The 12,520-nt window shown below is 39.0% G+C and overlaps 1 protein-coding gene across 1 annotated transcript in view; it reads left to right on the top strand.

Annotated features, from left to right (window-relative positions):
* KIF25 (kinesin family member 25) overlaps window positions 1–11,275 on the top strand; it is a 28,853-nt gene extending 17,578 nt beyond the window's left edge. Inside the window, exons 11-16 of the mRNA XM_015858019.2 lie at window positions 813–962; window positions 1,923–2,099; window positions 5,998–6,149; window positions 7,542–7,736; window positions 9,733–9,888; window positions 11,073–11,275. Coding sequence (XP_015713505.2) covers window positions 813–962; window positions 1,923–2,099; window positions 5,998–6,149; window positions 7,542–7,736; window positions 9,733–9,888; window positions 11,073–11,230 — 988 coding nt within the window. The 3' untranslated portion in view covers window positions 11,231–11,275. The remainder of the gene's footprint in view (window positions 1–812; window positions 963–1,922; window positions 2,100–5,997; window positions 6,150–7,541; window positions 7,737–9,732; window positions 9,889–11,072) is intronic.
* The last annotated feature ends 1,245 nt before the right edge of the window (window positions 11,276–12,520 follow it).

Raw genomic sequence — 12,520 nt, 5'->3', positions numbered from 1 at the left:
GGAACTAGAGCTTAAGCAGTAAAATTTTACTCTCTGCCAAGGAAGGAGCAAGCCTATTTTTGCAGCTCTGGTAGAGCAGAAAATCCAGCATACTGCACAGCACTTCCAGTGTATGGAGTGTCCTGAAGTTGTGTTTCTGAACAAATAAGATGGATAAATAGATGTGTGTTTTCACCTTCTACAAGCCCATAATGAAGCAGTTCCCCCCACCGTTACTCCAGAGTAGTCTCCATGTTCATGCTTGTGTGGAGCCTTATCCAATGCCTTTGGCTTAAGATTTGTGCCTTTTATTGCTTGTGCTGTCTAATCTTCTCCAGTGGCTGAGGGCTCTGACTGAGGAGTTCATCTGAAAAGACTGAGAGCTGAAGAGTTTACTGCTCGCAGCTGTTAAGATGTTTGTGCTGCGGTTTGCAGCATAGCACTGTCAGACAAATCACATGCAGCAATGGTTTACTTTAAAATGCTGTACTGTAAACAGCAGTGGTTCAGGAGCTGATTAACAAGCAGCTCAGCAGTGCATGAACTGGAAGTTGGACAGACAGGAGGCCTAACCTCATCAATCACTCCCAGCTAAGCATCCCTGTTTTTGTCAGTTACTTGCCCTTCACATTTGCTTAAAAAATAAAACCTGTTTAGGAGATGTAATGAGCAGTACTTTAATTTGTCAGATTTTGAGAGCTCCAGAAAGAAAGCTGCAGGAGTGGCATATATTTTTCCTTTCAATAGTTGTTCCCAAGTTGTTAGAGTCTTAACTTGGTAGCTTACTCAGTTTTGATAATGGCAAAATAAATGAAGTCCCTTTTGAATTTCAGATACAATGTGTGTATTATGGCTTATGGGCAGACTGGAAGTGGGAAAACTTACACAATGTTGGGACCACAGTTAGAGGAGAACCTTGCATTTGTCAGTGAAGATGAATCAGAGCTTGGAATTATTCCTCGTGCTACACAGGAACTGTTCAGGTAATACTGATCTGATAATATCAACCTAAGCAATGGATGACTACAGACTTTTCACCTTAAACTTTACAGAAAGGATGAAATGTTTGTAATGCATTTATTGTTACAGTTCATGGTTTCACAGTTGTTTATAGTATTTCTGGCTGCCATTTTGCATTTGAGACCTGATATTGATTTCTGGCTTCTAGCTTAGTCTGTTTTCCTAAGAAAATAAGACAGTGCAATTTAACTGTGTATGTATGTCTGTCTTTCAGACTCCTGTAACTTTTCAATATATTTCAACTATAGTAGCACAAACTGAAAAGACAACTGAAAATCCTTACCAGTTATGTGACAAGGACAGTTGAAATAGATGAAAAGGATCCAGATCAGAGCTCAGTCCCAAACAAATGATAGCTGTGTTTTAAACCATGATCTGTTTTCACTTTGAGAATACTTCTCACCTAGGGTTTTTTTAGTTGAACCTCACATGTGATTTGAACTGATGTTGGAATAGAAGAGCCCTTACATTTTTTTCAGCTAAGTTGATTTCTTCTGGGGAAAAAAGGTGTAAGCTAAATTGAAAGAGTGGATTGTACCAGAATAATGGTGTCTAGCTGGTAGTATGGAATCGCTTATCTGTTAATTGCTTGCACTCTGAAGAGTTATCATATCTTAAGCTCTGAATGCAGTCACCTTCAGCAGAGAAATGGCATGAAAAAATCTTGAGGAGGGAGTGGGGTTAGAGGAGAAAAAAGAAGCTGGCAATGCTGTTTGGAAAATGAATGTTTTGATTCTTCAGGTTAACATTAGCATCTGGGTGAGGTAAAGTTCCAATTGTTGATATTTACTAAGCACTTTTATGAGAATGTTGATTAGATTACAATTAAAGAATAATTCTATATTTACAGGTTGTTCACTTGAAGTTTGATTTCAGCCTTTTCTGGTTTCATTCATTTGCTTTATTCTACTTTTATCCTCCAGACTTATTTCAGAAAAGCCACCAGGAAGTTACTGGGTTGAGGTTTCTGTTGTAGAAGTGTATAATAATGAAGTCTTTGATCTTCTGGCCAAAGACAGTTGTGGAAAAGCATCTGGCATCAGACGTGACGTTGTCACAACCAGAGAAGGAAAGAGTGATGTTCCATTGCTTACATATGAGTGAGTACACAATTTCATCCTTATCATCTGATCATGACTGAATGTTAACGTGATGCCTGGCTGTTCGTAATTACATTGTAGATGTCAGAACTTGCTTCTAAACTACAAGTCCTTATCATCTGCAAAAGAATATATTGGATGGTTCCATTACCTGTGTCAATTAGACTGCAAATGTCAAAATATTTTCAGCATTAACAGTACAATTATTTTTGGTTAAACTTCTGCATTAGCAACTTTGATCTTCATCATGATGGCAAAAGGAGACCCAAAGAAATGAAGGATACAGCTGTACTTACTGTGAATTTTTCTTTTATGTATGTCTCAAGTATTACAAAAGAAATTTGTTCTAGTGCACATGAGAATAATTGTGGATGTTACATACATGTACTGCTCAAAGCAAATTCTTCTAAAACAAACCCCCCTGCCTCATCAGATAACAAAAATATCATGCTTGTATCAATTTGTGCATTAACAAGAGTGAGTCTGTTTCAGATATTTTAGTAACAGGTGTCTTGTTTATGCTGGTATTAATTAAGTCAGCATTGATAAGAATGAAAGTGCTGACAAACAGCACTTGTGGCACTTGAGGGGAGAGGCTGCCCCGTGGAATTAAGCTATTGGCCATCCCTCTGTGAGTGCCTAGAACGTGAACAGATCCCAAAAGTGCACATTTCTGCTTGTGCACAACAGGGAGGCATAGGAACTTAGAAAAAATGTTCTGTTCTTTGGCCAGATAAATCTGTGAAAAGTCTCACTTTAATGAAATGTTTAGTGCCGTATAATAGCTTTTTGTGTTTCTGGAGGAAGAATAATGTTTTATTTCGCTTCCCTATCATGACGCTGATCACAATCTAACCTAACCTATACTTTTCTAGGAGGAATTGGAGGTCAGTTATGAAAAGCATTTTCCTTGTCTCCGTGTTAAAGCAAAATGCATCTTCAGTAGGAAGGCAGTATTTGTGGGACAGAATCACATAAGCAGACTAGTTCTTCGTTCATGTGAGTTCATGCCTTGATATAAAAATACAACAAGGTTCTGGCGGATTACACAGACATACTTTTATTCCACCCAGTGATATGCATTGCATTTTCTAGGCATTGTCAGGCTCTTAGAAAATGGAATGCCAGAGAAGTCATAAAGTGCCTTTCTTCACCATGGGAACTATATAAATCTCCTTTCTTTCTATGAAATAATAATCACTGTAATACTGTTGGAGGGTTTAACATTTTTCTCTGGGGTATGTCTGCTCTTCTTGAGGTTAAATATGATTTCCAGACAAATTCTGCACCCTTGATTGCACTCTGTACGCTTCGTAAGAGCATGGTATGAATTAAAAATGAATTGAGCTTGAAGTGATGAATCCTTTTGCCATCTCTGTCTGTATTATGCTGCATGGTGGGTTGTTATTGGCTTGTGTTCTTGGTTTTCCCCTGCTGTGGCTCTATCCCAACTTTTAGGATCTGGTTAAGTCTCTGTCAGTAAAAAGAAAAACTCATTCAGAAGTGAGTGGTATGGAGCCTAACCCGTTTGTGCTGAATCTTTCTTGAAGAAGCTGATCTCTTACTTGTGTCTAGAGAAGAAAGGAACGATGTGACCCAGAAAAGAAAAACAAGTTAACATAGTGCGGGTATTATAGAAATTAACTTTTTAATAATTCTTGATTATTGTATTTCTTTCAGTAAAAATGAGTTTTCTGGATTTATTCTTGAAGAAAGCCTATGCTCTTTACCCATGGAGATTTTTATAATATGCAATGACCCTTCTCTTTTCCCAGGCTTTGGGGAAGGGAGAGGTGAGGTGTAGCTGGATTTGTGCCACAGAAAAAGGGATTATAATCCACAGTAAGGCTTCATTTGTATTTTTAGTTCATAAAATTGATGCAGTGTTTATTTCTCTCACTTTTAATTTATGGTGACGGAACCTGGTGCCTTGAGCTAACCACTTCTTAAAAACACAATCAATCAATAAATATCCTTTTAGAATGCAAATATAAATAAGAATATGGGCTTGCATCTCAATTACAATGCAAGCAGCAAAGAAGTCCAGTTCATAAACAAGCTATATTAATAATTACACAGAAAGGTTAATAAGAAAGAGCAAATCCAAACAAAGTAAGGGAACCACTGAATGAAGCCACCCAGCTGCCTGAAATCTAAAGTAAACAGCTGATGCTTTGAATAAAAACACATCATCATTTGTGATAATATTTCATCTAGAATATAGTGGCCTGCTGGGCCTCACCGGCCTCCCCATATGTCCATTAAAATACAGTAGTCTCTTTCCTGCTAACATGTACATCCTCCCGAATCACAAAAACCTCGGTCTCTTTCTTCTTTTATGACTTAGTTGACTTTGGAGAAATATCAGCACCAAATTTTTAACCTAACCACAACAGGGTTTCTCTTTGTAGAACGTGGTGCAGGAGCACACGGTACACACAGCCCAGTAAGGCAGTAGAGGCTATTACCATTCATCCTGCTGAGAGGCTACCACCGTGACAGGCATGCTGCACTGTGCTGGGGATGCTCCTTACCTCCAGTGTCAACTGCAGCTGCCTAATAGGTGACCAGCACTGACTGCATGCCCTGAGGTTTATCTTCTGCAAACTCCAGTAAGAGCACAGCAGTCTATAGGCTGAAGACTGCTGCGGTCATTTAGCTCCCACGGCCATGTTTTAGAGTGTAACTGAGTTACACAGGGAACTGCTTTTAAGCGGCTGCTTCTCTTTAAGAACATATAGGTATGGTGAATCCAAGTGTTCTTCTCTTCTTCAAATGCCTTTGGTATAGTTCTTTTCTTTTTATGTGCTCTTCAAGTATGGCTTTTTGTAGCATGAACTGTATTTGTGCCTCATATGCTTTTTGCTGAAATCAGACAAATCTAAGGCAAGAAGGCCTTGTCTTTTATCGCATGCTTGCTTTTGCTGACTGCAGTGATGTGGAACCAAGGCTATAGTGGGCAGTCTGTCAGGAGGGGATTTAGGGATTCTGCCATATTACAAGATATTCAGTAACCAGACTGTGATATGCAGCCATAATAATTTATATCCCCATTGAGAAACTAATGGTTAGGTGAAGCAACTTGAGTGATTATAGAAGGCAGTGACACAAAAGGAGAATAAAGGCAATCTTGCATCATTTGTTTTTAACATTGCAAACCTGGGAAAATAAACATAGTGTTTTACTTAACCAGTTGATTTCTATGTCAGGTTTTCTCCCCTCCAATAGGTTATATAAGCAGAATGTCTTTCAACTGGAAAAGAAAACTGACATCATAAGATAAAATTGTCTATAGAAACTTACACTTGACTCTTCTGACTCTGCTGAGTTCCACTGTTTGACAAGCAGCAATTCTAATGTTTTCTCAGGGATTCTGGATTTAATTCCAAGTATGAGTTACAGTTTCCAAAGGTCCAGAATTATTTTTTGTCCCTTAATTCTGTGCCTCCAAAAAAAAAAAAAAAAAAAAAACGGGATCTACCTTAACATCAACTGGACAGTTCCACATCTGTAAAACTTTGTAAAAAAATCCCTTTTTTCTTCTCCAGAGTATGAAGAAGTAGAAAATTCAGTCACCCCGAGAGCTGAGATAGTGTATCTGAAGACCTACAAGGTTGGCAGGATGCATCCTTCTTCCTCAGTACTTCCGCTGCTTTATCAGCTTTTGTCTTGAATTTTCATGCCAGACTACAGAACTCCTTATGAAAAAAGCCTGTACAACAGCTGTTTGTTCAGCTCAAAACTGAGATTAGTTTTCAGAGGTAGAGTTAAGAATAGTACAGGGAGTTAGAAGACTAAGGAAGTGTAAAAGCTGAAATTCACATTTGAGCTGCCCGCTTTCTCCTGTAATTTTTACTGTGAATCAATTAAACCTTCTGCTTGTTTGTTTACTTCCTAGGACTGTTGCGAATGCATCTGAATTTTTGCACCTAGTTATCAAAGGTCTACAGCTAAGAGTCAGGCACCCAACACTGGTGCATGCTCATTCCTCTCGTTCCCATCTGGTGGTTACATTGACCATAACCACAATTGTCTCTGGAGATAACTTCGGTAAGTAACACTAAAATACACCAAGAACCAGCTGTTTTTAAAGAACAGTCTGTGAGGCTTTCATATTGCTCTTACTTCCATTTTTTATTTTTTTTTTCAAAGCTTAATACATTCCCTCAGTTATTGTTTTTTACCTTCTAAATGCTGTCTTAAAAAACTGACTGATCACTCATTGCTAAGGGTTTTCATAGAGGCTTTCATAGAAAGCTCTCACTTGATATCTCTTGACTTACAGAGCCCTTGACGTTTTATTACATGAAATGGCTAATTAAGTAAATTTTATCTGTAAGATAAATACTCAGACAGAGTAGTTAAATCAGTTTGTATGATGTATCATTTAATTATTCATGATAAGTTGGAGGTAAAGCTAACCACATCTTTTAGGGGTCCCTTCCATTCAGAATGTCTTGAACTGTTAATAGCAGGTCACTATAGGAATAGACAACATAGTCATCTTAGTATGGCCAAACCTGTATTTCTACTTTTCATTAAAACACCAAGACTTACCAGTTTATTGCTTTAGGAATAACTTCGGCTTTCAAGGGTTAACTTTGTTTTCTTTTGCTTATGTTGTAATTAGACTCTGTTTCCAGTGCTGTGGTCTGTCTCCTTCATACTCTGAAACAACAATATGGTTTAAGAAAGTGGAAAATATTTAACATTTTTTCCCCTAGATTGCTATCGGAAATTAAACCGACAATATTAGCAAAACAGAACAAACAGTGCCCTCATTTACCTGCAACCCTTGCCAAAAGACACAGTTGCTTCACATGTTGCAGTTTTAACATTCCAGATGTTAGCTCTGGCCAGTTCCAGATTCTTGTCAATCAGGCAGATGTTACTTCTCAAAGCACAGTGTTTGCACTGTAGCACAACAGCCATCTTGTCTAATCCAGGCTTCCCTTTGCCATTTCTATATTCAACACTATGACACCGTGTCATCTGGCAACAGAAGTCTAGAGATATGTCTAATTTACAGTGAATACCTTTATTTCTCACCTTCATCTGTAAAAAGAAGTAGCACTGCAAAAGGGATCTCACTGTAGCAGTGCGACAGTGCATCCTATCTATTTACAGAGAGCAATTCTGGATCTAGGTGTAATTGTCAGATATCTCAAAACTGGAGATCTAAAAATCACTAGATATAAAGTTTTAAAGCCTGTGACAGACTAGTTGTGCACTGAAAGCCCTAATCTCTGTCCTTACATCCTGCTAAGAAGAGAATGACAGATTTTGGCACATCTAACATTTCAGTTAGTTAGAACAGCCTGAAATAGCAGTACTCCCCATTGATAACCAATTTCCAGTGCCAGTGAGAAGCTCTTACTTAGTTGGAGTGGATTTTTTTGTCTTTTAGTTTTTTAGGGGTTTTTTTGTCCTCTAACTAAACAGGTACTTCATGGGAAGATGAACAAATCAATCAAAGATTGAATAAAGAGGTTTCCTGCACCTATCCACAAAAAAGAGACAGTAAATCTACCTCTTCTTCCCGAGCCTCTTCACCAACACAACTTGAAGCAGCTGAGAAACCGAAGCAAGTCAAAACTAGACTGCAGCTGGTAGATCTGGCTGGCAGTGAGTGTGTAGGTAAGCAAACGTGTTTATGAAAAAGCTGTTATAAATGGTGGGCATGGATTCTCCCAGATCTGAATTAAAATATTTCTCTTTAGCACTTTCTGTATGTAGGGGTACGTGCTACCCTGCTTTCACACAACAGATCCTGGCATAAATGAAACACTGAGGCCTGATTGTTCCAGTTTGAGGCTGGTATGGTTTTAATTGAAAAATCCAACTGAATAAGCCTGAAAGAAACCCAGGGCATTTACCCCATTGTGGGTATATTATTGGTTCAGACTGGTTTTATTAGGCCCACTTTTCTATACTGAAAATTACCATATAGAAACATTTCAAGTGCATGCAACATTTAAATAATTTATACCTGTAACAATCGATATCACTATTTTTCTGACTTATTGTGGAGAAAGTCTTGAAGGAAGTTAGCCCTGAGAAGAAAATATTGCTTTTGTTGTTTCTTCAAAGCATTTTCTTCTTTCTCCCCTCCTCTACACACAAAGTAATTTCAGAAACTCGATTATTTCCTAAAGGGCAAGATTGCTTACCAAGAAAAGCCATGCAGCCAAATGTACCATTCCAGAAATAATGTTTTGATAACTGAACCAGTATTATGAAAGAGTCTTTACATTACTGCCAAGAATTCTTACTGTTCTTCACTGTTAAACTTTTGTTCTACAGAAAAGCCTAATATAATACAATATTTTTTTCATCTGCTCTGAGTGCTGGAAAATGTTTGGTAAACATGTAATTGAGCAATAGCGTGTGGGTTTGCTCTCTTAGTTCAACCAGGACAAACATTTACTTGGTTTAGGGCTCTGCAGGCTCACTTACACATCAGTATTAGATGTGGCCCAGCACATGTGGTAGACTAATCTCTGCCATTTGGCTGCATTGGTGGGGATATGAAAATGCCAGACTTACTCTGATGAAAGAGAGGGACAGTATCAACTCATAACTGTTTTAAAATGTAGACAAATAAGTGAGCAGAATTACAGCGAACGTCACACACACTTAAGATGTACATCAGCACCTGGCCTTGCTAGCTCCATAGCCATCCTGGATCATTTACCTGAGTTACAAGTCAAGAGATCCATTTTTTAGCAAACTCAGGTTCAGTTTGAGAACAGATATATACTCTGTGGATGTTCAGCTGACCAAATACAGATCTTTGTGGTTTATACTCTAACCTTTTAGCAGATTCCTGTTTCAGAGTGATATCTACTGATTGAAGAGTCCCTCTCTAGATTTGGAATTGCTGACCCAGATAAGCAGGTCTGAAACATCCTTTCTTACACTGTCTACCCCACGGCAGGGTTTTCCAAGCTGTTTTGCTCTGCTGAGGTTGCAGCACTTTCTAAAATGAATGCAACTTGATGCGTAGACAACGCCCTTGCTTGAGGTCCGTATGGTTAGTTACATACCAACATGGTAAAGGCGCATCTACCAACTATAACAAATCATACCATAAAGAACAGCATCTTACAGACCTACACAACCCCTCATGCTTAAGGCTGCTATGCCGTTCTGTTTCTGCAGCTTATGCTATCAGTGCCACTCTTGTTCTTCACAAATGATACAGACTGGGTAGCTGTTACAAAAATGGTGGAACACAAAAGTCTCCTCTCCCAAAACACTGTGGACTGGCATCTTCAAAGCCAGTGTTGTCTCATCCGTTCTTTTGTTCTTGTTTTCTCAGTTTCCTATTCATGACACATGCAGAGCCAAGGTGCGTTGTACAACCGAAGTGACCAACTTTAGCAGGAGATTTAGTTCAGGCACTGAACCTTCTTTGACCTTCCTTCAAAAGAATACAAATACTGAGCAATGTGTTAGCAGTCTGAGGTAAATAACCACTGCATCTTTCTTTTGGCATAGGCGGACTTGAAAGTCAGAATTTGTGTTTTGAAAGCATTGTGTTAGAAGTGGATGACACAACAGGATTTCTCACATGTTACATTTGAGGCATGTTTACTTACTTCTACCATTGCCTTTTTCTGCACTGTATTAGGCATGTCTGGAGTGACAGGCGCAGCACTGAGAGAAACATCGTGTATCAACCGCAGCTTGTCTGCCCTAGCAGATGTCCTTGGAGCAATAGCAGAACAGCGATCTCATGTACCGTATCGAAACAGCAAACTTACGCATCTGCTCCAGGATTCTGTAGGTGAGGGATTGTTCTGACTTTTGCTTAATAATAGAGATACTTCTCCCAATATTATCCTCTTCATAACTGCACAGAACTGGAGGATGCTCCCACGTTGACACTCCTCCTATCTGGACCCCTGTTCAGAGTCTCTAGCTCCAGAGCAGTGCAAGTGCACTTCTGCTTTCCAAGGTTAAGAAGTATACTTGGAATAATCACATCTCTAATAAGATAGTAAAGGGTAATGATTGTATCTCACTGGCATTTCATGCCACATACACTCTTAATATAAGTAATCTTCTACAGTGTTATCATGAAATTGCACATTACTTAATATTCTGCATGCACTGTAGCAGAAAGACAAAAGAGGGAGGCTCCAGAACACATGCCTAGAGCTACACTACAACTTCATTTGTACTTCAGTCACCTCTTCTTTTCTAGATTCTCATCTGTGCAGAAATAGTTTTAGGGCAATTGTAATTCCTGCAGTACATTCAGAATAGTAGCAATCCTTGCAGCGGTCCATTTTTCTTCAGCCAGAAAGCATCAGCCCTCATGATTTCAGTCTCCAGCTTACAGTGACTGAAGTTAATAGTTCTTTGGAGCTGCTGAAAGACTATTCACTTTTGCATGAACCTCTATTTTTCCCCTTGTGCTGGGGTCTGTGCTGTGTAAGGGGAAAGCCAAAGAAACAAGTCTAGGAGCTAAGCCGTATGGGCACTGAGCCTGGTTTTAACTATGTCTTGTGTATGACCTGGTGACACTGTTTAAATGAAGTGCTGAAAGTGGCGCTTCCCTTGTTTGTTTACTCAGTCTCTGAACTTTTAGTAGACATGTTTTGCATTTTACTGTCATGAATGTGGCAAGCAAATGTCACACAAGGGAGACTGAATTTTTGGGAATTTGACAAATCTTAATGAAGTGTCCAGATCCATAACTACATGCAGAACAACTGGTGATGTTATAAGGGGGAAGAAATCTACATTACAAATTAGGAAATGTTTATTCTCCTGGAACAAGCATCATATAGTTAGATACAAGCTTCCTTTTAAGGACTTGCCTGTTTCCAACAGCCCCCTTCACGTCTTCTGCCTTGTGCAAGGGCAGTATATGCTAGTTGCTACGTAGATGAGTACATACCAGTGCTTAATTTACCAAAAATAATGAAATAAATGATCATACTCTTGTCTTTTTCCTGCTTCTAGGAGGTGATGCTAAATTGCTGGTGATGCTGTGCATCTCTCCCAGTCAGAAGTACTTAACAGAATCGATGCAGTCTTTGGGATTTGGAACTCGTGCTCGGCAAGTTCAGAGAGGACAAATCAAGAAAAGAAATCTCCCTCTGCTGAGTAAAACAAAATAAAACTCAAGACTCCTGTGGATTAAAGTACTATTAATGAGTTCCTCAGACTGAAATGTATATTGTTATCCAAAAGCCATTCTTTTAGATATCAACTGCCAGATAAAATAAGCAATCCTCAACATAGCATTAGTAAGCCATAAACCTGCTGATAATGTTCTTGCTCCAAAGATAATAACAAGTATTGACGACAGCTACCAGCTGCGGTGGAATCACATGGAGATAAATCAGGCTTTTTAAGAAAAGCTACTTCAAGACATAGTTTTGGTGGTGCATTTCCTTTAGACAAGTAGAACTAAGTCAACAGACCCCCTCCCATTTTAAGTTGGCTCGCTTCTGAAAGGCCAAAACTGCCCTCTGTTTTCTCAGAGGAAGACAGGAATCTGAATAGCATTGCAGCACTTCAAAGCAGCAAATGAAATACTTCCTCACAGCTTAGATTAAAACAAGACACATCATCATGGCTTGATGTAACATCTAACTCAGATGGGGCATCCCTGCCAATGGGTAGGAATGCAAAGGAATCCACCAGCTATATTGAACACAGTGCTGCTGTCAGATTTTATGTAATGAAGTAATGGCACTAGTGAGATGGATAAAAAGGATTAAGGCTCCAGCTGGTATCACTCTGGAATGTAGCTTAGGAAGCAAATGAGGGGTTACACAGCTCTTTGAAAATATACTTATGTTAAATGGTTGGAGCAAATACTGATGGGTGTTGAGTTCACTGATGGGTACAAAATAAAAGCAATGTAACATAAAAAAACAAACCACAGTTCTGACTGCTGAAGGATCCTGAACTACTGATCTTCATGGCTCATGAGAATTAACTTGTACAACCATTTTAGTAGCAGCCCTGCTTGTTGTTTCATTTGCATTTCTGAGTTAACCACATCACAACACAGAAGCTGTTTGCACACTATAAATTCTTCCCATCCATAAAACGAATAAAACACCAAGAACCCAGTGCGTGATGACTGTCATCCTCAAGAGGCTTTTACATTCATTCACCAATAGTGAAATAGCTGGGTTTGTGAATGACTTTACAATGACAGAAGCTTCAAAGAAGCTTAAGCAAGATGAGAAGTGGTTCTGAGATGGAAGCTGGGTTCACGTAATATCTGATGTGTTTTACGCACTGCTTTGTTGCTCAGTAGAGGTCAGGATTCACTCTGAATTTTTACCTCCAGTGAGGACTCTGCCTCTAGACTGAGAGAGGTCAGTAGTAGGTCACCACCAGAAGGCTTGAATTGCAGTGGCCTGCTCGAAAAGCTGAAGTTTATAGTACTCCTA

The sequence above is a fragment of the Coturnix japonica genome, chromosome 3 (genome assembly GCF_001577835.2).
Source record: "Coturnix japonica isolate 7356 chromosome 3, Coturnix japonica 2.1, whole genome shotgun sequence".
Lineage (NCBI taxonomy): Eukaryota > Metazoa > Chordata > Aves > Galliformes > Phasianidae > Coturnix > Coturnix japonica.
Note: the sequence above shows the minus strand (reverse complement) of the source record. Positions and strands in the feature narration are given on the sequence as shown.